This window comes from Cydia strobilella, chromosome Z (assembly GCF_947568885.1).
Source record: "Cydia strobilella chromosome Z, ilCydStro3.1, whole genome shotgun sequence".
Lineage (NCBI taxonomy): Eukaryota > Metazoa > Arthropoda > Insecta > Lepidoptera > Tortricidae > Cydia > Cydia strobilella.
In genome coordinates, this window is record NC_086068.1 from 52,105,901 (window position 1) to 52,132,016 (window position 26,116).

The 26,116-nt window shown below is 35.2% G+C and overlaps 1 protein-coding gene across 4 annotated transcripts; it reads left to right on the forward strand.

The window, feature by feature from the left end:
• The first annotated feature begins 971 nt into the window (after window positions 1–971).
• Window positions 972–25,736, forward strand: LOC134753968 (kynurenine formamidase). 4 transcript variants are annotated; one of them, XM_063690007.1, is made up of 5 exons: window positions 972–1,119; window positions 21,132–21,266; window positions 21,508–21,609; window positions 23,264–23,477; window positions 24,268–25,733. In XM_063690007.1, the coding sequence occupies exons 2-5, from the start codon at window positions 21,149–21,151 to the stop codon at window positions 24,725–24,727; spliced, it is 894 nt and encodes a 297-aa protein (XP_063546077.1). In that variant the 5' UTR covers window positions 972–1,119; window positions 21,132–21,148; the 3' UTR covers window positions 24,728–25,733. The 4 variants fall into 4 exon arrangements, with proteins under 4 accessions (XP_063546077.1, XP_063546078.1, XP_063546074.1 ...); XM_063690008.1 differs by having other exon boundaries at window positions 21,135–21,266; XM_063690004.1 differs by lacking the exon at window positions 972–1,119 and adding an exon at window positions 11,425–11,534 and having other exon boundaries at window positions 24,268–25,734.
• The last annotated feature ends 380 nt before the right edge of the window (window positions 25,737–26,116 follow it).

Consider the following 26,116-nt stretch of genomic DNA (forward strand, 5'->3'; position numbering starts at 1 on the left):
AGATAGAAATAAAACTAAGATAATAAGATGGTATTTTATTCGATGAATAATCAACAAATTTGTTATGTTTAATTAAAGGGTGACAAGCAACGTCAAACACACAGATGGCAGCGTACATTGAAAATAATATTTAATTAGTATGAAAAAGGTATAATCTAAAAATTTCATAATTTTAAAAAGTTGCTGAACAAGTTGGTCAGTTTGCGGCGTACAGCCTCCAGTTTAATTTATTGCTCCTGTTACAGGAAACACCGTATACATATACTTTTTAGAAACTTGACAATACCTAGGTTTGGCCTAGCTATGTACCTATACATAAACATTGTTTTTTAGTGTGACATTGTAAATTACTGTTTTTGCTGTTTTTAATTTTAAGTTAACAATATTTTTAATGAAAGCATTTTGTTTTATCCTTTTGTGTAAAGTACTATGTCTTTTACTTTGAAACAAATGAATATATCTATCTACTTCCTACAGACAAATTTAATATAACAATATGAACCAACATTTTCGTATGCATCCTCAATATGTATAAAGTATAATTTTATTAATTTGAGTAAACTGGGTATTAAACATATGATCAATATTTGCTGTTTATTTCGTTTATGTGCTATTTTTCTGTACCTAATAAGTGGCCGACTAATCGGCCGTTTTGGCCGACTAGTCGCCGACTAATCGCCGACTACAAATGTGGCCGGATAGTCGGCTATCCCGACTAGTCGGCAACTGGTCGGTACATCCCTACTAAAAATGTATCAAGCCTGTAAGGATAGGATATAAACGAGAAGCATAGGATAACAATAATATGCGAACGATGTGACCCGTTTTATGTCCGACGTATACCATTGTTTTTCTAAAAAACTAAGTAAGGGACAAACATTTACTAACCACGGTATCTAGCTCTTGGAATATTTTTGTATTGACACGGTCAGAATACTAGCGCAAGTTATAATAAGACTGCGTGACGTGACGCGCCGCACGCCACTCGGGCCAGCTCGGCCGCTCTCGCGCAACCTCGGCTCGGCGGCGCTCGCGCATTCTACTACAATATTTATTTACAAACAACCAAACTGGCTTTGACGTTCGTCGTTTATAAGCTTTTAACAGGAGAAACTTGAGGTAAGTTTAGTTATTGTTATTAAAATAATCTGTGCATCTGCGAATTCGATTCTTGGTTATTTTCTTGCAAAATTTTAACTATTTTTTTAGGCTTGTGACTCCTAAAGATAAACGATAGGTACTTACATGCATGCGTAAATGCTTCGCGCCAAAACACCGTTTGTATGGAAATCTTATTAATGTGGTATTCAAAATTTAAGATTTTAATTGCGTATAAAATAGAATAAGTAATACATATTGACATGATACCGCTTCGTAGAGATTTTAGACAATTTTTCAATGTTTATTGTATTCGTTATTCAGAATTTTATTTTGTAAATTTTTGTATGAGAAATTTGCCGTTCAAGTTAAAATTCCAATATTGTGCGTCTGAGCGAATAGATAAACAGCGTTCAACTTTTAGGTAGGGCTTGTTTTTTAGATATTACCCATGTATTTTTTCTAATGACAAAATTTAGATTATGTTTTCTAACCCTTTTACGCAACCAAAAGGTAGGTAGTAGGTATGTACTTATATGATTTGTGGTAATATTTTCGAATATTATCTATCGACTAGTGTCAATACCAACTTTTCTTTTATTACAAAAAATAAAAATAAAACGGACAACTGCGAGTCGGACTCGCCCACCAAAGGTTCCGTACTTTTTAGTATTTGTTGTTATAGCGACAACAGAAATACATCTGTGAAAATTTCGACTGTCTAGCTATCACGGTTCATAGCCGGAAAGACGGACAGACAGGCAGACAGACGGACAGAGGAGAGTAATTTACCCGTTTTTACCCTTTGGGTACGGAAGCCTCAAAACGATCAACATATTATACAAGTTATCAAACTTAGAGCTTATGTAATTTTTTTTGACTTGTTGCCCTTGAATTTAAATACATCTTCATTATTGTATTATGTATTCGAGAAGGTGTTTGATACCGGTCATATTTACTGAGAACGATAAAATTGCCTAAAAATAAAACGAGCTATGCGTAGGTATTTGGCGTCCAAACTCTTATCTTGGTTATTGAACCGTTCTCTATCAGTTTATTGTGACATTGGTGATACAAGTAGGTAAATTAAATAAAAAGAGTATGGTTGCTTGCAACTCGAGCAGTAGTACCTACTACTAAAATAAACTAAAATAGTAGAAATTAAATAAAATGGAACTAAAAAAAATCCAATTAATAAGAGTAATCAAGAATAAATAAATCCTTAAAGTAAAACTTATAAACTAAACTTAAAAACTACATAAAACCAAAGATAGATATAACTCCGTAATAGATGGATACAGTCTAAGGAAAAAACGTGCCTCGAAAATCACGAAAATTTGATTCTCGATCAGATGGCGCCACTAGTTTTGGCCTAGTCTCGTATAGAGGGCGTTGACTGTTTCATTTGTTATTTATAATTTTAACGCATATTAGTGAAAGAACATGGGTCAAAATCATATAAAAATAATTAATGCAAATAAAAAAATCATTTATCCATATTTAAATACATTTTAACGTATTTTTATAAATCTTCATTTTTAGTTTTAAAGTATGCCGATAGATGGCAGTGAATTTACAGTGGTTACAAAATTTACTATGACAGTACCGCTCTATCTTATTATATCCTCATTGATAAAACTAAAACTATGGTCAACTACTCAATTAAACTATTTTTTGGTATTCCTTATATTAATTGTTATGCAAAATTAAACAGATACTAAAAAATTCCATACTAATTTGTTGCCATGTTTAAGCATTTTACGTCAAAAATGTGACAGTTACGAAGGAAGTGGCGCCCTCAATAATTATCTACAATATCTTGTCTGACTATAAGTCTTGTCGTTTGCGAATCTCTTACAATTATTTTTTTAAAAATATCATCGTATCAAACTATTTGAATTAAGAATTCAAGAACAAATAAACGAAGTATGATTGACCGAACCGTTTTAGTACAGCGTCGAGTCAAAGTTGACAAGTCAGTTGTGAAAATGGAATATTCATAGGAAAATTTTCATGCGATAATTTTCTATAACTTTAAATAAGGTTTAACGCGACTTCAGTGCTTTGAGTTTAAAGAGCTGACTATAACTGTTTTCATTGACAAAATATCATGCCTTCTGATTGTGTAACGCTGGTATTTGAAATTTTAACGCGATTGCTAGTCTCAGTGACAGACTGGGTGAAGGTCGTCCGAAAACCGCGAAAAACCAGAAAAATATTGAGGCTGTACGGCAGCTGAACGTCAAAGATCACCCTGTGATATACCGTGAGATAGAAACTTCTATAGGCATTTCAGGGTCAATCATTTAAAAAATCTTACATGAAGACCTAGGTGTAAAAAAAATCTCTCGCCGGATACCACATTTGCTTATTGACGACCAAAACATGGCTTGCATTAGATGATGCCGCAAAACTCTACTACAATTCGATCGAGGAGATTCAAAACTCATTTGTGACATTGTCAGTGGTGATGAATCTTGGATTCATGCTTAAGATCCAGATTCCAAACAGCAATCCACCGTCTGAGTGTTCTAAAACGAGCTGAAACCGACCAAATAAGTCGTACGCTCCAAAAAGTAATAAAAAAAAATGGTCACCTCGCTTTGTCGTCAAAAGTGGATACGTTGAATTACGTTGCCACTATCGTTGGAATATCACAAAACAGTTAACCCTGACTGTTGCTTACTAGAAGCTATAAGTAAATTCCAAAAAATCAACCGAAAACATCGTATGGTACTGCGCCATGACAATGCAAGCTCACACACCTCCCGGTAAACAATTGCGTTTTTACAAGAGCAAAACGTCGAAATTCTCGACCACCCGCCGTACAGCCCTGACTTGAGCTCTAATGATTTATTTGCTTTCCCTAAAATCAGGCAATGTCTTCGTGGTTTGGACCCCCAAACCACGGCCATTTGGAATCCCAGCTTCGGACTGGAATAAGTAGTTTCAAAACTGGATCGACCCAATGAAAAAGTGTATTATTACACGGCGAGTTCCTAAAAAAACAATAAATAGTACTTGAGCTTTAAATTGTTTTTAGATTTAACAAACGAGACAACTTAAAAGGTACCCCTCGTAGACTAGCATGTTGCAGACCCTTTTCTCTATCGAGGCCCTTTGACATTTGAAAAAACTACTATGCTAAATATTTTATTTTATTCGAAAAGACCACCGCTAGCTGTACTGAATGCAAAGGTGCCCATCACACTTCTACATCCCATTTCTTTTCTCTTCTTTTCATTCCTGGTAGTATTGGGAATTTCATCGATAACAATATTTCTTAACATTAATAATATATTTCTGGTAGTGAGTGTAGTGAACCCTCCCTTAAATACAGGGTGTTTTTTGTCATGTCTGACCATACTCGTGAGGGGTGAATACTGAATATGTAGGTCATACCAAACTTTTTTTCCTATGCGGACTGCGGTCAATCCCGAAATTGTGACAAAAAATGGGCGGTTTGCTCATAGTAAAAGTTGTTAATTTGACCTACATATTCACCTCTCAGAGTATCGTCGATTCGTCACACATAAAAAACTCCCTGCATAAGTTACAGTAAAACATGCAGACGTTTCCGTTTGTAAGGGTAAGGTCTAGATTGAAATACGCACGGGAAATTAATATTATCAAATATTTACTTATTCGAACGGGTAAGGGGACCGGACATATTACCGGGAAATTAAAAGGAAAATTCCTAAAATCTTACAATCCGGGGCACTTCTTTCGCGGTTCGACCGAAAAAAAAACAGCATTTCATTTCTGACCCGTTTACAAATTACTTAATACGAAGAAGACGATATGTTTAGAGTTATATCAATGTGGATCTATGCTCCACCAACCACCAACTAAACCGTGATGTCACAAATGGACGAAAGGTGTTTTCGCGCGAAGTTTTAATTGCTATAAAAAAATGCAATTATTTATGTTAATTTATTGAAAAAAATACTTACTGTCATTGATTTGTTTCAAGTACCTAAATACTTATTACTGTATTGCGTACTGAGACTTCCGGTGCCAAATAACATAGTATTAAAATAGTTATTAAAGTTATCAAAGTGGTAATTTATGTGTTGTGAATTGAATATATAATAAATAATCAATTAATATAAGAATATTCTAATGTTTTTCAGAGATGATAAATGTAAACTTAATTAAATAGTTGTTTCATCAAGAATATTAATCCAAAGTATTGCCTTCGGCGGGCGGGCGGTTGAAAATCTAGCTGTCCTATTCCTTATATTTGTTTGATAATAAATTAATAATTAATAGTGATTACATAAGTACTCTACACTTGGAACAGTTGTATAATTTAATAATATTTTACTCAATTTCTGAGAATACGACTGCATTAAATTAACTTTAATGTACTAAGATATTACACGAACTGATATAATAAATAATAAAGCTGTAAAAACCTTATTTTAAAAAACCTAAAATAATTTTAATCGTTTCTATTTTCTATAACCTGAAGTATACCCAATTTCTTAACGATTTTCTTATGGTTGGAGAGCCGGCAGTAAAGTTTCGAACCAACGTGATACCGCGATGAGATGCACAATGGTTTCCCATAAAACTGATGCTAAGTCCGAATTTGATAGTCTGCCACGGCGGAACTAGCCGAAAGTACAAAAAAAATAGCCACTTCCGGTGCGAAAAAGGGGGGGTCATTTAACCCATCTGATACTGCAATAAAAGCTATGGCATCAGTTAGAAATTTACTGGTAGATACAGAAAAGCGAAATCTGCCAGTATGATTCCTGCCGGAAGTGCTTGGCATACGCTCTCAAAGGTGACCATCAGGACCCCTAAATTAACCCATCTGATACCAGCATGAAACCAATTCCAGTCGGTAGATATGAACCTTCTCTTCAGGAATATATAAGTCTGCCAGGGCGCTTTCAGCCGAAACACCTTGACATACGAGATTATGTGGCGCAACATCCGTGGTACCCGTATAACCCGTATTTTGGAATTGTACATATTACGGACATTTCAAATACTGCAGGCTTATTAATTTATTACTCTATGCTTATATTTGTATATTATTACGTTATTAATAACACATATTTATAATAAATTAAGTTCAAATAAATTAAATAATGTGATTAATATGATTAATAGTCATTGAATTAGCTATATGAATCGTTTGTCTTTGTCTGTCATTTTGACTTATGTATTTGTAAGAAAAGGATAAAACATAATTTAACTAATTCAGGCTCGTAAAGTTTTACGAATAAGGGGGTATTCGTATTCATAGCTAAATCAGGCTTGTAATGCGACATAAAATGATTTTTGGTGGTTTCTTTTACGCTTGAGGCGTTTTTTCACCTATTTGGTGTATCTAATCACTATCTTATGTAGGGGAGAGAGGGGCAAGACGAGTAACACGGGGTAGCGGCTTTATATGGCGACACGACTGACCAACCATCAGAATCCCGTTAACGCATGACGATGCGTCGCCATCATAGCAATCAGTTCGCACAGTGGCCGGCTAGACAAATGGTGTCGTTAATTATTTATTTGCAAAAAAAACTGTTTTTGCCATATTCCTTGTTATTTTTAGGGTTCCGTACCCAAAGGGTAAAAACGGGACCCTATAACTAAGATTCCGCTTTCTGTCTGTCTGTCTGTCTGTCCGTCTGTCACCAGGCTGTATCTCATCAACCGTGATAGCTAGAAAGATGAAATTTTCACAGATGATGTATTTCTGTTGGCGTTATAACAAACTATAACTAATTGTTTATAACACCTGTATTCATTACCTGTAATGCACAATTGATGAATAAATGATTCTAAAAACATAATAAAATAAATATTTAAGTGGGGTTTCCATGCAACAAACGTGACTTTTTTGCCATTTTTTGCGTAATGGTATTATGGTACGGAACCTTACGTGCGCGAGTACGACTCGCACTTGGCCGGTTTTTGTGTTTTATTTGGTTTGCGTTTGTTTCCTTATTATCACCAGCACATATATACTGTCAATTTATTCCTATGGCCCAGCATATACGCCAACAGCTAAGGACTTGTTTGGTTTCAAGTACGGTTTATTTTACAAAAAACTTTCGAATTTCATTAGGCACATGGGGCAAGATGGGGTACATCTTGACGGCCGTAGTTTTAAAGTGATAAACTGATGAAGAATTTCGGATTTGAATTTATTTATTCTTCAACATCAACATCAACATCAAACATTTATTCAGCAAATAGGCCACAGGGGCACTTTTACATGTCAATTTTTACAAACAATAAAATTAACCCAACAAACAATAAAATTAACAAGGGAAGATGGGGTACATGTTAGCTGTAAACACATTTTCTGTCTCTCAGACGACTTAAGAAATAAAAGTAAAACAGTTAGTAAGAAGTTATCAGACGATGGACCCAAAAGCCAAGAATTTAAGTTTTGTTTAGGCCCTAAATATAATATTTATATGAATCATTCTTATCTTGTCCCGTAGGGGTTCCCCATCTTACCATACTTGGGGGGCAAGATGGAGAGAAGGCACTTGTGGCCATTTTAATTTATTTTAAATTTTATTATCTAACTAGAGAGTTCCTAGTAAGTGTTGATTATGAAAGACTGATTACCAAAGATAAAAATAAAAATAACAAAAACTTTAAAAAAATAGCATTTTCAGTTTTATTGGACTTGAAACATTAAGTATCCCGTCATGCCCACCTCTCCCCTACATTTCTTGACGTTGACGCAAAACTGACGTAGTTTAACATTCAGGGTGTTGTTTTATAACACTACAAATTGAGATAACTAAGGTCTGTTTTTTTATTCCGTAGACTAAAATGACGTTTCATATGTAAGACATGACATTTCTTAGTACCTCATGAAATGTCATTTTAGTCTACGGATTACGGAATAAAAAACAGAATATAATCTATTGGAGTCTTAGTAATAGGGTCCCGTTTTTACCCTTTGGGTACGGAACCCTAAAAATGATTTAAAATGTTCATATTTGGATTATTGGTAAAAATCGTCCTTGACATTGAAAATCCTGTCTTTTTACACCCGTTTACAATAAGTATCTAATAATAATAATTTTGTTCATTTTGGTAAATAAAGGATATTGTAATTTGAAATTATTGTATTATTTATATATAAGGTGCTAACAAATTAGCTACAGAAATTTTACGAGATGGTTGGTACTTTACACTAGAACAATTAACTTTTAATAGAAATTAAGAAAGTTTCTCATAATTTTTATTTTATTTACCGAACAAAATAAATAAACTATAATTATATCTAAAATATAATCATCATGTATTTAACTGCTTGTTTGTCTTAAATGTCATTGTCAACGTGTCATTTGATTTATCAGCGTGAAGTGGCCAGTTAAGTTTTATATTTAAAAGAGGTTTTAGAATCTGTTCAATGAGGTCTCATTTAATTATCTCATTAACAGAGTTTTTTTTACAAAGCAAATTTGTTTTCCAATTTTCTCAAAATAATATCATAAAACCTATAATGTTTCATACTTACATATACTTCAGGAGCCGAGTACTATCAACTGTAAAGATATCGGTAGCTAATTTGTTAGCACCTTTATAAGGCAAACAAAGAAGTACAAAGCCGTAAGCAGGTATTAAATTAATGCCCAAATTATATTGTGTATATTAATAAATTTGAAATATATGTTATTAATGGCATAAAAATATACAAATATAAGCATTAGGTAATAAATCATAAGCCTGCAATAATTAAAATGTCTGTAATCTGTACAATTCCAAAATACGGGTTCCACGGATGTTGCTCACATAATCTCGTATGTCAAGGTGTTTCGGCTGAAAGCGCCCTGGCAGACTTATATATTCCTGAAGAGAAGGTTCATATCTACCGACTGGAATTGGTTTCATGCTGGTATCAGATGGGTTAATTTAGGGGTCCCGATGGTCACCTTTGAGAGCGTATGCCAAGCACTTCCGGCAGGAATCATACTGGCAGATTTCGCTTTTCTGTATCTACCAGTAAATTTCTAACTGATGCCATAGCTTTTATTGCAGTATCAGATGGGTTAAATGACCCCCCCTTTTTCGCACCGGAAGTGGCTATTTTTTTTATACTTTCGGCTAGTTGCGCCGTGGCAGACTATCAAATTCGGACTTAGCATCAGTTTTATGGGAAACCATTGTGCATCTCATCGCGGTATCACGTTGGTTCGAAACTTTACTGCCGGCTCTTCTACCATTAAGGTCGCTCATGGGACAACTGTACGAGTCGGTCAATTGTCAAAGTGACAATCGACCGATCAATCGATGGCCGAGTTCCTTTCCTACGTGATTTGTAACTCGTCAAGTGGTAAAAGGCTTCCGGTTCGAGCGCCATCTTGATAGTTAGCATCGTGATTAATTACTTTGTTTTTTGCTTATTAATATTGTTTAAAGTGTAATATCGATAGCTTATTATACAGTAAACTAATGTGGTAGTGTGCAGTGAATGGAGAATTAATTTTGAAGCGCGTTTAACCACCATCTTGGAGTCAACGGCCGGTAGTCCACGTGCTTCTTGTAAAGTCTAGCTATCGATTTACAAGAGCTAACAAATCACCGTACACTGTCTTGTACAACCGTACAATTTTTGTCGTTTGTAAACCTCTCAATACCTTGATACTGGCGAAATAGTCCCACTGGGCTGAAGCCATAATTTTAAAAGAAGAAGAAGAAGTGGTAAAAGAAGATGCATCAGCATCACGGCCTCCCACCCTAGTCGGTAGTGAAGTGACCCTGCCTACGAAGCTGGGAGGTGTTGGGTTCGAACTCGAACCCCGGTAAAGACATTCATTTGTCTATTTATCACAAATATTTGTTCCTGCGGTTATGTGTGGGACTTCTATTTTGGAATAAATAAATAATTAATCACATTAAGAAAAGCTAATTATATTTTCTTACGACAATCAAAGAATATCTGTGGTACTAGGTCGAGTTGTGTAAGATTATCCCATTGAGTGATATTCCACTGATTTTGTCAGTATTGGCAAATATTCATTAATTGTGTAAGATGAGTAGACAATTACGTGATTTGAATTTGACAGTTGATGTACGAGTAGATGGCGCTGTACGGCTTCGTATATTATTCGGTAATTTTGGTTGTTAGAAGTTGACGTTTGACAATTCAGTGACCACAAAATATATCTGGGTCCGCTATCTTCTTAGACTACATCTCTATTACAATCAATAACTCTTTGGTATTGGTTAACCTTTAAACGAGGAAACAGTCGAGAATATTTTTTGCTTTGGATATTTAGTCGGGGTTGCAGTAAATTTGTCCTTATCACATTATCACGCAGCGGCATCTACAGAATCAATTACCTATTTAAAATAGCTAAATCAGAAAACCTCCTTACTATAGCTAGTCTTATCTCTCTTGTTGTGGGCTAGACGGATTTTTTTATGTCGTTCGATATTATTTGGTACGTTTCATATAAATTATTGAAGTAGCTTTTGAGAACTGATTTTAGGGTTCCGTACCAAAAAGGTACAAAAGGAACCCTTTATGGTGCGACTCACTCTCTGTCTCTCTGTCTGTCTGTCACATTAATAAATATCTCGAACACTACTGAAGCTATCGAATTGAAATTTGGAACAGTTATGAACAGCGCTAACGTTAACACATTGGAAGTGTTTTTTATATTAATAATGAAAAATGCCCAATATAAAGAGGGGGCAAAAAGTCAAAGTCTAGTTACTAGGTCGAGTGGGATATCGGGATATTGACTTATGAAGAAAAATGTGAAAAATATACCATTCCCCCCCCCCCCCCCCCCCCTTACCTTCGAAGTTTACCAATGATTTTTTTTGAAATTTTTACATAATAATAACATTATCATAAATATTAGAGGAAAACTATAATCACACCTCTATCTTAAAAACTTTTTTTTAATTATCAAAAACCTTTTTCTAATTTAATTTAAAATTTAAGCCAATTTTCGGGTGTTTGTTATTCTTGAAATGCCTATGAGATTACACCAAAAATATCTTCTTTCAAATAAAACACAAATGGTTGAAATCGGTTCAAAGTATCCTTGAAAAACCAACATACATACAGGTCGCTGTACACAATTACGCTTAGTATACTTCTGGTCAAGTACCGGACCGGTTTTTTATATTAGATGCACGTACTTAATAATGTAAACAATTTGCTCGCTTGATAGGTATACCTAGTATGTGATTAATTGAAAGACACCAAACTACTGGCGTTAAGTTTTATTAGTCTATCTATACGTAGGTACATAATATATGGTTACTGGTTGACCTCTATTTATTCAGTTGAAAATGTTGCAATGTAAGGAAATTCAATATAACAATGCTCTACCGGTGTCGAGTTACATGTGGTCATATAAGTAATTAGTTGTTAGGCAGTCGGTCGTGCGGGCACGACGTAGTTGTAAAAGTATCTTACTCACGTCATACAATGGAATCTAGTAAGTACCTACACAAATTACCGTACCTGCTTGTTTTGCCTCTAATTACCGATATTTCTATTTTTAAAGTAATTAACTCAGCATAATCAATTTATCTTTCTCTTACTAATTGCATTGCTTCCGTCACCAAAACTTCAATTATTTGACATGTACTTTGTTGCCGCGACGAATGTTTGTTCGTAACATCGAAATTTCGATAATCTATTGCTCGACAGAATGATTTTGCGATGAACGTTTGTTCGAGAAATCGGGATGACGATAAACACTTGCTCGACAAATCGGTTTCGCCTCCGGTAAGTATCTTCGCCAATCCTAATCACCATGCCTAAATAATATCTAAGAAGTTGAAACACTATTATAAGCAATTTACATGCCTTTACCTATACACATTTTTTAAGGGTTCCGTACCTTAAGCTATATCAATAATTATAGTAGTACTAGTAGTTTATAATAATGAATAAAAAACACTTAATTTAAAAGTATTTCCTGCACAATAAAATATTACCTGCTGATTAAAAAAATGTTTCCTGACGATTCAAAAAATAAAAACGTAATAGGGAATATTACGCGAAACTGCGTAGGGGGCGCCACTACCATAATCTGAGGGTCTATCGCGAAACAATAAAATCGAAATCTCTGTCACTTGCATATTCGAGCGATAAAGAGGCAGATATTTAGCGAAATTTCGGATTCGCGTTTCCCGGTAGGTCCTCTGTAAACAAACCGCCTTGATTATTTTATTATCTCTGAAAACTTGTCAAAAACCTGTTAAAGGTACAGTATGTATAAGTTACTCTATGGTTTACTAAAAAGGATAGTGATGAGCTCTGGTGGCAGAACATTTCAGTAATATCCCCTATTGTTCAAGTTTTCACTTCTGTCGGCACTCCCGGAGTGCCACTGTTTTTTATTAGGGTTCCGTACCCAAAGGGTAAAAACGGGACCCTATTACTAAGACTCCGCTGTCCGTCTGTCCGTCTGTCTGTCCGTCTGTCCGTCTGTCACCAGGCTGTATCTCATGAATTGTGATAGCTAGACAGTTGAAATTTTCACAGATGGTGTATTTCTGTTGCCGCTGTAACAACAAATACTAAAAACAGAATAAAATGAATATTTAAGGGGGGCTCCCATACAACAAACGTGATTTTTTTTTGCCGTTTTTTGCGTAATGGTACGAAACCCTTCGTGCGCGAGTCCGACTCGCACTTGGCCGGTTTTTTATTATCTCGTGCTGATAATTTAATAGTTTTGATGAACAAGGACTGATTATAACAAATAAACTGATGTTGTGATGTTTTTACTTTGACAAATACACAGTAATACGACTAGTTTTACTAGAAACTTGTAATGTGGTAATGTTTACGATTGATATCTGATGATACAAAACGTTGATTTTTAAATTTATAAATTATATATATATATATATATATATTATATGTATGAAAATATGAAAATTAAGTTTTAAATTTTGGGGGGTTATTATTTTCAGATAATTACTAATATTTAAATTAGCGATTAGGGGTGTGGGAGGGCGGGGGCATAGTAGGGTCTTAACGTTTAAACATCCCTAAAAACTAAAATAATGTGATTAAATTAAAAATTTCAACTTAGAATGAATTAATTGCGAATGACTATGGATACATTTATGTTAATAACGTTAGTAATCTACGAGATGTGAATACTTAAATGAAAAAGGCATTTGACCCACTATTATGTGGGGTGTCCATAACAAAACACAACTTCCAAACGAAATAGTTTTATTTCTTAGCAATAAGTATAACGACAGTAAAAAAAAAATAACTAAAACACTAGCATAACAAATTCAGTACAAATCACAATAAACTTAGAAGTCTTTAAAACGGAGCAAAGTGGGGCACTTTTCTATAATTCAAATATGGGGTATAGTGTTGTGCTCCACTTTGCCCCAGGCGCCATACCCCATTATGCCCCACCGGCTCTTTCAAATTAAACACAAACTGACGGGTACTAACCTTTGATTGAATGACCTTGTGCTTTTTGATTAAGGACACACCACAGTACATAAGTACGTTTTAGAAATAATTGCTTTCGTTCGCAAAATTCTCTTGAGAAAAATTAAAAACTTCACCCCATACAAAAAGCTCCACTCCGTCACATTTTTTGGGGACAAAAAACAAGACAACGAAAAGAATTTTGACCCACCTATCGTATGCTACACCCACGCTCGGCTGCTGTCTGGCTAAACATCCTGAGGAAGTGTGTACTGATGAAATACTAAGAAATGTCTGAATTAAAGATTTTCCTACTAGTGCTAGCGGTACGCCAAAAAACGCTGCAAATTGTGTTAAAAGCATGAACATCGGTACTTACAATTGATCTTTAGGCCATTTAAATCTATTTGACCCGTAGCACAAAAAAAAGGAGGAGTTATGACATCTTTTTTTGGGGGGAAAAAACACATTTTTGTTCAGAATCCTATCGTGTATGGTATTAAATGAAAGGGCTTTTTGAGCCGATTCTAAAAATATATCACATCATTACATTTTAGTCATTTTTTTATTAGAATAAAAATAAATTTCAAAACATACCAAGTTTGGGCTTCTCCAGATACGATACCATGCAATTTTTTTTTTGTAAACAATACCTCAAATTATACGTAATATCCTCATATCTAACCCTAAGAAAGCAATTTTAAAAATAAATATTTACATTTAGTTTTTATTTTTTATTTATCATTCTAATTATATTTGCACCTGGAGGAGCCCAAACTTGGTATGTTTTCAACATTATTTTTATTCTCATTTAAAAAAAATGACTGAAATGTAATGATATGATATATGTTTAGAATTGGCTTAAAACGCCCTTTCATTTGATACCACACAAGATAGGTTTCTGAACAAAAAAATATTCCAATACAAAAAAGATGACGTCATAACTCCTATCGTGTTTTTGGTGCCGTGGGTCAAATTGATTCAAATGGCCTAAAGATCAATCGTACCGATTTCCATACTTTTAACTTAACACCATTTGCAGCATTTTACTGAATTTTGGGGTATACCGCTAGGACTATACTATTTCCTTGACTGAACCCAATTATGATTTTCCTTGAACGCAAAAGTCACTCGATAATAGTTTCTGCCGTTTTTGGTACCTATCAAAAACATATTAATTAAATGAGAATGCGTTAGGTAGTAAAAAAAAATATAGCTTGAAATAATAAATGTAGTGTCACTACTCAAAAAATATTTCATAAAATAATTGGATTTGTTCCGTACTTATTAAAAAAATATTATTTTTTATCAAAAGGCACATTAGGTATAATAAATACTTAGGTACAGGAAAAACCTACCTAATTCCGAATTTGAATTTGTATGTAGGTTTAGGCCTACCACTTCACGGAGTCGTTTTGTGAGAAGTTGGAGTTAGACCAAGAAAAGTTTGCAGCGATTTTGATAGCATACGCAGTGCAAGTGTTAATTTGAACGTCAAACGTCTATGACATTATGACGTATAAATAACACTTGCACTGCATGTGCTATCAAAATCGCTGCAGACTTTTCTTGGTCTAACTCTATTGATGCGATAGTTGAGTAAAAAATCAAAATATTGTTGAACCACATCAGATATCACGAATCATCTTAGTTTTTATTTAAGTTATGCCTAACCACTAGGTTACCAAAACCCGGGGTGCAGGCTTCGGGCAAACTCGGCTCCCTTCGGCTCAGCATTGCTCCGAGCAATGAGGGCTATCGTTTTTTTGCTCACCAGTTGGCGCCTCTGTTGATGGTGGTCCAAAATACTAAAGAACAGCTGTCAGTCATTGAAGTGACAAGTGACATTTGACATTTCGAACTATGGAAAAGACCACCATCTACACTAGCGCCCCTATCGGCGAATTCATACGCGGTAGCCCTCATTATTAGGGTTGGCACAACTTGCCGTCCCTTTGCGTGCACGACCACAGATAAGATAATGACTTGACTTTTGACAACCCTAAATAGCCGAAAGGGATATATAGTGCAATATATTAGAAAGGGATAACTTGATTCGACCCTGAACCGCTGTCAAACTTCGGTTTTGTAGGAAGTTTCCTAATTCTGTGCCAAAACTAGTGGTACCTAGTATTGATAACTTTTGTATATGTTATCGGGCATAATTGTTATTAATTATTTAGGTTTCTATTTGGTGATCTTGATGGTAAATAGCATAGTAGGTAGGTTCAAGATCATTTAAGTAATAAATAAAAAAACTTCTATTGTTCGGGTTCTTATCATCTAGTTACCTACTAACCTACTAATTGGCGATTACTCAATTAGCTTAAGCGGTATTTGCAAATTGTGATATTGAAAAATAATTTAATACTTTGACGTATTAAACGCAAAATGTTACTTTGAATTTATCATTTGAAATATAATATTGCACTAGGTTATACGTACAAACTAATAATTGAACGCAAAGCTAATAGTTATTTGTTATACAAGGGTGCAAAGTTGCACGAGAAGTAAAATACATTTGCACCCGTGTGTAACACAAAACTTTTCGCCTCACTATAGCGAGGAAAGTGCAACATCCACAGGCGTTAGATCATCTTCATCACTGGAATCACTAAAGTTTTTACGATATTTTAATAGAAAACTGGAAGTTATGTATTTTTACGTGAGTCGGAGTCGGTGAGGATGGTTTTAAAGAAAATTTTTTGTTGGCATGGCACTTTACAGTTGACAATGTTGACATTTCTGACGATGCGTTTTGAAATTGCATCGACTCAACTTGTGCGGTCAGTTATATGCAACATCATTATAAAAAAAAACAAATATTTCTTATGGAATTTTAAGGTCTATTACTTAAAATCATTAAATAAAGCTATAGGTATATTTGGTATTTTTTATTAAATTCTCAAACCATTTATTTAATAATAATAATTTATCTGATAATTAATATCGAACGAACCATTATTATGGGCGTTTTACGTTTTGTTATCTGTCAAAAGATACTTAGGGCCAGTTGCACCAACCACAATTAGCAGACTGATTAACGTCAAGCAACAGAGAACTATGAAACTTTCCATACAATAAAATTTTGCGAACGGTAAAACGGTGACAGACGGTTTGGTGCAACCGACCCTTAAACACGCTTCAAGGTCAAATTATATTCCCCACTAGTGGATAAAATGCGTTTTTCCCCGCTTGTTTTAAAGTATAAAATACGGCTTTCCGAGCTAGTGAGGGGAAAAGATAATTTTTAAGGAGTATTTGGTAAGTTTTGTATGTAATCCAGTTACGGTGTCAGTTTTCCCTGTGCGCCGTCTAGTTAGGTTTGAGTTTCTGACTGTTCCCCGTCCGATCCGATGTAATTAATGAACAAGTCAAACATTGACACACAATAACATCAGTTGGAAATAAACTTGGATGCACGTGACGCTATCAAAAACTTGTTTATATAATCACTAGCTTTTGCCCGTGACTTTGTCTGCGTGGACTTAGTAACAAGTAACAACAGCTAAAGTAAGTATAGCGCCTGGATAAAGTCAATGGCAATCATTCAATTTGAGCATATGCACACAAATTATCTGGCAATTCATTAATTATCTCAATTCCACCCCGCTTTTCACCCTCTTAAAGGATGATTTTCTAGATAAAAACTATGTCCTTCTCCAGGCCTCAAATGACCTATCTATGCCAAATTTCAACTAAATCGGTTCCGCGGTTTAAGCGTGAAGAGGTAACACACACACAGACGGACAGATAGACAGACAGACTTTCGCGTTTATAACATTAGTATGGATTATATTGGGTTTGAGCTCGCTGCTTTACATAAAAGGTTCTGTATTCAGTCTAGCTAGACGTAAGTTGATTTCATTTCATAGATGTCTAGTTCCGGTAAAACCACTTTTAAGGTTAGTCACGACCAACTCTGGCGTAAGAAACGTATGCGTCTATGTGAATCCCGTGTGGTTAGACGCATAAGTTTAATTATTAATCATGAACACCGGTGCACTGCTGGCGCGGGCGTGAGCTGTTTTGTGAAAAAGCACTAGCCCGCAAAAAAAAAACTTTCTCGCTTCCACCTGATAAATAACCGTGGAATTATTTCTATTTTTTATTAAAGTGTAAGGCATCAACATTTATTATTGAATTACTCTATATTATGTTTTATAAATAATCAACCCAATCATTACATTTGATATGCTATACATTTATTTAATATTAAGTTTAAATAAAGATTGATTTAAAATTATCAAACATTTTTTTTCCTTAATTTAATAAATTAAAATTACTTACTACTAATAAATTGAACGACATACTCGTAAATGAAGTGTCATGTTTGTAGGTACTTTACTTTATTAGTGGTGAGCATTGCACCAGGCAAACACTGATCAATCCAAATATTCCGGGTAAAAGCAAAATATTTGTGCAATCATAATGAACAATTGATTAGATAACTGAAGCCTGGCAACTTCCAATAAAACGCATTCTAAAGGGGCCCACTGACTATCAGTCCGCCGGACGATATCAGCCTGTCAGTTAGAACAAAAAATTGACAGTTCCGAACAACTGATAGGCTGATATCATCCGACGGCGGCGGACTGATAATCAGTGGCCCCTTTAACTTCTGAATAAACCTAAATCAAACACGCGAAATTAACTAATTATGTAGGGTGACTGCTATAGTTATTGGCCACTAAATAGTAATTGGTCACTCCTCAGTCCTAACAAATCAAAAATAAACATGCCAATAGAAGTATTATTGTTATAAAAAGTGCCCAATAACTATAGCAGTCATGCTTCCTTTATTTTGGGGAACAATTCAGGAGGTTGAAAGGAGTGCTTACCTTAAATATACTATATTCCGGTTGTATGTTCTTTTGCTTGTGTGTTTCATGATTGGCGGTAGGCGGAGTCGATTCGCCGTTTTTTTTTACGATCGTGCCGATAAGAAACACATTTCGAGTTTACAAATATTCATAAAAAAATATTGCGCCTTTGTCCGCAGCATTTTTTTAGATGGCGCTATGAAATGAAATGAAAGGTTGTTTATATAGCTCGTGCTAGTATTGATAGGTACCCAAATAAGAGAATATTCCCAAAATTTTCCACGAGTGGTTCGATTAGTAGAATCTTGAGCGTTGCGAGGGCTCCAGCTCACGAGCGTTAAACAAACTTTGCTACTGAGTGAAACACAAGATTTGTCACAACACACCTACGCGAAAAAAAACTACTAACTGTAAACCATTACAAATAAAATCACAATGAACGCTATTAAATATTTATCAAACAACTTAAAAATTATAATGGATAAAATTGAATTTTCTCATCAGTTATTGAATAATAAAGAGAGCATTTACGAGCGGTGTGATGAAATATAATTATATTCGTAAATGTATATTGATCATTTTGTCCTTCTTAAAATTAATTTATGTTACATTACAGGTAAGAAGTAATACCTATACTCAAGATTTCAGCCTTTAGTTCGGAGGCCGAGATCATATTATAGTACATTACGGGCCGAAACCGTGAAGCTGCATTCCATGCATTCCATTTCAACTTACTAGTTCCGTACCCATGGGGCATTTAAATTGCCAAAGCTAACGGTTTAGCTTTGAGAAATTGTTGAACAAATTACCACATCTGCCTCGTACCTACTATACTTACCGCAAAACCGTCCGTCTAACTTTACCATGTAGAGAAATGTATTATTACACTCTGTTGCCAACTGCTTGCAAAATAACGAAGCCTGCATTGGAGTATTCTTAGACAGCTAAGGCCTTTGACACGGTTACCGCTTCGATACTTATCAAAAAACTAAACGCAAGTACATGCGGCCCACACCAATTTTGGTGTCTATACCCATAGTAGTTGCCGCACACCGCTACGGAACGGTCGCCTGTAGGCCGAGCACATGATTGGCGCGACAGTATCTCGCCGCGAGATAGACTACCCGTCTTTTACTAACTGTATGAATTAAAGGGGGACGGGTAATCTATGTCGCGGCGATATACTCTCGCGCCAATTATGTGCTAGCCCGGCTGAGATGTGCGAGGATGCGTAGCGAGAGATGTTATTGTTAGAACCATTCCTCGTTCAGCGCAGCTCTAGGCGGACTTTTTATACTGGTTCTTAACAAACACACCACTCGCTACGCATCCTCGCACCTCTTTTTTTTAATACCACGTCGGTGGCAAACAAGCATACTGCCTGCCTGATGGTAAGCAGTCACCGTAGCCTATGGACGCCTGCAACACCAGAGATATTACATGCGCGTTGCCGACCCTTTAAAAACCTGTACACTCCTTTTTAGGGTTCCGTAGCCAAATGGCAAAAAACGGAACCCTTATAGATTCGTCATGTCTGTATGTCTGTCTGTCTGTCTGTCCGTCCGTATGTCACAGCCACTTTTCTCTGAAACTATAAGAACTATACTGTTGAAACTTGGTAAGTAGATGTATTCTGTGAACCGCATTAAGATTTTGACACAAAAAATATAAAAAAACAATAAATTTTGGGGGTTCCCCATACTTGGAACTAAAATTAATTTTTTTTTTCATCAAACCCATACGTGTGGGGTATCTATGAATAGGTCTTCAAAAATGATATTGAGGTATCTAATATTATTTTTTTCTAAACTGAATAGTTTGCGCGAGAGACACTTCCAAAATGGTAAAATGTGTGTCCCCCCCTGTAACTTCTAAAATAAGAGAATGATAAAACTGAAAATAGTAGATTGTTAACCAAGGGACGAAAGGCACTCATTTCTGCCGAGGTATTTTGGTGCTCGAACGCAGTGAGAGTGCCAATAGTCCGAGGCTAAAATGGTGCCTTTCACCCGAGTTAAACACTCTACTTTTCATTTCGAATACGAGGAAAGTAAAATGAATGTGTTTTTTAAATACATGACTAAGTATACATTTTTATAGTATTTCTTGAGGATACTTTCAATTAACAATTTAGGCAAAAGTATCGTTATTTATGGAATGGGGAGTCAAATATCAGAATGGAAATTGTATGACAAATCCATTTAAACTCAAAATTTAATTGCTTATCGTAAAAAAAATTAAAAAATCATACTTCGAACGTAAAATGCTCTAGTGCAGACACGTATCATTTTCTGCACACCTTTTAGAACAACAACGACCCTCTTTCAGAGCATGTGAAATGAAAAAATATATGATGTACATTACCATGCAAACTTCCACCGAAAATTGGTTTGAACGAGATCTAGTAAGTAGTTTTTTTTAATACGTCATAAATCGTAAACCGCAAATTACCTTTCACTCACGTTTGACATAAAAAATACATTGTTAAAATTATGTAATGTACGAAACCCTCGGTGCGCGAGTCCGACTCGCACTTGGCCGGTATTTTTTTGAAAAACTCCATACTGTAGCCCCTCGGGAAAACCTTGGCAGGCAGCTCATTCCACAGCCGAAGCATCCGCGGGAGGAAATTCGTCTTAAACCGCACAGTATATATGCGACCATTCTCAGTCCATTAGCAGTCTCTGGTGGGAACGCAGCCTAACGGGCTGACGATGGCATTCTTTATGTTTAAGACTGATTGGCATCCCTGCTGGAAACTATATTTCGGCCGGGCGTTCGGTAACTTGCGTGTTTTTTTACAGTAGCAGACGGGATCGCCATGTCAGTCATGATTGACTCATCGGACCTGGAGAGAGAGTACTCTCCGAGCCAGTGGTCGACGCGCTTCGCCACCTCGCAAGGGGTGCTCCAGAACCACGTACAACTAGTAACGGCAGGTGCGTAGGTAGGCAGAGAACGCAATGGGTAGTAAGACGAGTGGGCGGTATACTTTAGAGAGCAGATATCTAATGAAAATCATGCTTTGTGGAAATTATCAGTTATACTAGTATTATTTAAATTTGCTTAAGATAAATTTCATATTTAATCAAATACGCTTTTGCCCTATTCAAATATCCGACGTGAGATGGTGCGACAATATGTACTTTGTATTAATCAAGTAAATATTTTATATTTTAGCAAGTGAAGAGGCAACCAACAACATTCCCCATAAACTGGAGATCGAATACGGTCCCACCTTAAATCAGAAACTCGATATTTTCGGCACCGACTTACCAAACAGTAAGTTACTTAAAGTAATCGTCGTTTAGCTACAATATGGGAGAGACTTTAATGACGAGATTCAAGGTCAGAGGGCAGCTGTTAGGATGCAAATATCCTATTACATACTATGTAATAGGATATTTAATTAATACCTACAATTGAGCGGTATTAATCGAGAACAGGTTATTGCAAATTCTGACTCTTGCTCAACTTTTTGATGCTATTTTCTTAAAAGAGTCTTGATTATTACTGGGTTTTACGAGTAGTTACCTACATATAAATAATAAATAATAAATAATAATATTTATTATTTATATGTAGGTAACTACTCGTAAAACCCAGTAATAATCAAGACTCTTTTAAGAAAATAGCATCAAAATAATTACAATAAATAAAATAGCTACAATATGGGAGAGACTTTAATGACGAGATTCAAGGTCAGAGGGCAGCTGTTAGGATGCAAATATCCTATTACATACTATGTAATAGGATATTTAATTAATACCTACAATTGAGCGGTATTAATCGAGAACAGGTTATTGCAAATTCTGACTCTTGCTCAACTTTTTGATGCTATTTTCTTAAAAGAGTCTTGATTATTACTGGGTTTTACGAGTAGTTACCTACATATAAATAATAAATAATAAATAATAATATTTATTATTTATATGTAGGTAACTACTCGTAAAACCCAGTAATAATCAAGACTCTTTTAAGAAAATAGCATCAAAATAATTACAATAAATAAAATAGCTACAATATGGGAGAGACTTTAATGACGAGATTCAAGGTCAGAGGGCAGCTGTTAGGATGCAAATATCCTATTACATACTATGTAATAGGATATTTAATTAATACCTACAATTGAGCGGTATTAATCGAGAACAGGTTATTGCAAATTCTGACTCTTGCTCAACTTTTTGATGCTATTTTCTTAAAAGAGTCTTGATTATTACTGGGTTTTACGAGTAGTTACCTACATATACAGTGTGGAAATAATTTATGGGCCCTGAAGGGAAAGTGCCTTAAAACCTTAAGTTTGCTCATTTTACTTAAAGGAAACATTTTTTTTATTTTTAAAGAGAAACACAACTGCATTCAAAGATTTTTATTTAAATTCGCTTTATCCAATCGACTAAAAATTCCAAAAAATAAACACGCTATTTGATTCTAACTAGTCGTAACAGTAAATGTATAAATAATATAATATAATAATAACATTTATCCAAGAAACATTAGGTCACATTCGTCTGTCGTATAAAATATCCATAAAATCGAATGGTATTTTGTACTCGAGAGTATTTTTTGATAAGCGGAATTGAAAAAAAAAAAATCTTTGAATCCAGCTTTTTTTTTTAAATTAAAGAATGTTTCCTTGCAGTAAAATGCACTTTCCCTCCAGGGCCCATAATTTTTTCTCCATGCTGTATATAGGTACACTTTACGGAAGCCCAGTTCAATTCAGACTGCAAGTTATTCTCGGAGAGGTAATCAATGTTTTTAAATTTCTAAGCGCCACTTGCACTATCCCACTAACCTGGGGTTAAACGGTTAAACCGTTAACGCAGTGTCAAATTGTACTGCTAACCATGGTTACTTCAGGTTTAACCGATTAACCCCGGGTTAGTGGGGTGGTGCAAGTGGCTCAAAGTGATAATTGGGAACATTTCAGATTCGCCAATTCTCGTGTACGTGCACGGCGGATACTGGCAGGAGTTGAACCGCGAGATCTCGCGCTACCCCGCTGGCCCGCTCTACCGCGCGCGTGTCAAGACCGTGGTGGTGGGCTATGACCTGTGCCCTTCCGCCACCTTGCCGGAGATCGTGCAGCAGATACAGAACGCCGCCAGATTCGTGTTCGAGTATGCTGACAAAATGGGATCAAGGTACGGAGTCTCTTTGTCTGAATCCTGCCCGTCTGTAGGTATACATAGTCACACGGATCGGTACTTTTTTTAGTAATTCTTCTGATAATAGTTTAAGTATTACCTGCAGGTGACTGCTATAGATATTGGCTACTAAATGTATAGTAATTTGCCACTCCTAACAAATCAGAGAGAAACAAGCCAATTGAAGCCTTATTAATTTGTAGTGGCCAATAGTTATTACAATCCTACTCGGGTTATTTTTAAATATATATACACTTTTTTAAATGGAAATGCTGGATTTGTTGATGAAAATATTAAAATCACTATATATATGCCTTTAACATTTGAGGAGTGCCCTCGATTCCTCATGGATCCCATCATCAGAACTGCGTTTTGACAAAAACGAGACCAATCTGTATATACTTACAATCATAAAAAGAATTTTCAAAATCGGTCCAGAAATGACGGAGTTATGGAGTAACAAACATTTAAAAAAAAAAACCGAATTGAGAACCTCCTCCTTTTGAAATCTTGAAGTCGGTTAATGAAACAATTTAGCATAGGTATTTAAAAGTATAAGCATTTACCAGTTTTTTGCACCTGCTATTAATTATTGAAATGAAAATTACGTAAAGCAGCGTAAGAAGTATCCCACTTAAGTAAAATGTCTTTTTTTATTTTCAACCCATGTTGAGTTGCTTTCTGTTTACTCGGAGCTACCGAAGGAGAGATGCTGCTGAGAGATCCTCTGGTTAAAAACTACATGTTCAATACATATAAAAATTTAACATAATATTTATCTTGACAGAGGTGTATACTTCGCTGGTCATTCAGCCGGCGCCCATTTGGTGGCAAAGCTCCTGTCAGACGCGGACTTCCTGGACAACACGCCCGGCTCCAACCACCTGCAGGGCGCCTTTCTAATCTCCGGCATTTACGACCTCCGCGAACTAGTCCTCACCTCCGTCAACGACGCCGTCCAGCTTCCCACCGAGTGGGCTATCCCGCTTTCTCCACAGTTCGACTGTTACACGCACCTACAAGCCAGAAGAGTACGACTATACATCCTGGCTGGACAAAACGATAGCCCAGTATTCAAAAAACAGTCAAGAGAATTCTATGAACTTCTGCTAAACACTTGCCTGACCTCTAACATGTACCTCGAAATTAAGGATGAGGTGGACCACTTCGATATAGTAGAATGTTTTGCAAATGACGATAATTATCTTAAAAACCTACTGGTACATGATATAAGAAAACATTTGTGATGAGTTGTCAATCACGGAAGTAGGACTAAAGCATGGAAGCCGGACAAAAATACTTCGCAAACATGTATACCCGTCCCTAACTTCCTTACGAATTAGATAATGTGTCAAAGAGAGATGTATGTTTGTTATTCCTTATTTGTGTTAGGTGTCACAAGTTTCATAATCTGCTAGGGATGTACTGTGTCGACTTTTTACATGACTGCCCAAAAAAGAGAGTGTAATGTTTTTATATTGATAAATTGTGCATAAGGTTAGCTAGAAATAAATATGTATATTTTATATAAAAAAAAAATGTGACTTGCATGTTATATTAACCATTTTAATAAATTTGTTTTTCAATATTAATTTTGAAATTGTAATAAAAATTCTTATTTAGTTTTAAATTTGCATGCCATTTTTTGGCTTAACATGTGATACTAAATCAATTAATTTATAACATCTGTATGTAATTACCATGTTTAAGCAAATAAATATTTCATTTCATTTCATTTCATATGCGCTGGCGGTCAACGCATAGACATATATATTTCTCATGTGTATCATTTGTTTCATTCGGCTCTTTCTAAATTTCAAATATTTTTAATAACATGAGAATTTATACATGTACCTAATATAGCGTTTATCTCATTTGCAGTCTACCACTCAGAACCTTAGAAAGCTTTAGAAAGAAGGTGAGCGATCTTGACGTGTCTTTTTATTAAAAACACTTTTGAAAATAAGTTACAACCAATATTTACATACTTTTGCTTTCATAAGTAAAATATTACTATATTTATAAACACTTTTTTCAATATAAATACAAGCCAAAATGGTTAACATTTTTTTCTAATGCTAAAAAACTAAGTACTACTTAATTTATGTACCAAATGGGAAATAAAAGAAAACGTTCATGTAATTTTTTTTTTTAATTTAATAATTCCTCATCCTTTGGAAATCTGTCAGATAGGTAAATAAACAAGATTACTAAAAGGAAAATTTATCACTGATCATTTTAATGTCTTTTTACGACCTATTATACTATAATCTGGCAAACACAATCTGTCAGTAAGGAAGAACAAAGAAAACTATACTCATCAAAGACAGTATAATTCTCTCTATGTTTGAAATGAGACAGTCCTGGGCCAAACTATAAGAAAGCTGTAAATGTCGATAGGTTATTGATCCGAGGTCGATAAAAACACAGTACATCACTATGCCAAAAATATAACCTTTCATAGTACGTAGAAAATTACGAAAATATATGCAAAAATATATAAAGAATTTGATTGCAGTAATAATTACATTAAACAATTTATATTGATTTCATGTTTAGGTCCCATAAATTAATTTCATCTAATTTGAACAAAACTCACCCTAAAGGTTATCGGTTCGTGCGTAATTTCTTTTCTT

Excerpts from the sequence above, each read along its gene's own strand:
- LOC134753968 (XM_063690004.1), top strand. Across the intron at positions 21,267-21,507 it reads CGTACAACTAGTAACGGCAG|CAAGTGAAGAGGCAACCAAC; the intron begins GTGCGTAGGTAG and ends TTTATATTTTAG. Across the intron at positions 23,478-24,267 it reads GCTGACAAAATGGGATCAAG|AGGTGTATACTTCGCTGGTC; the intron begins GTACGGAGTCTC and ends TTATCTTGACAG.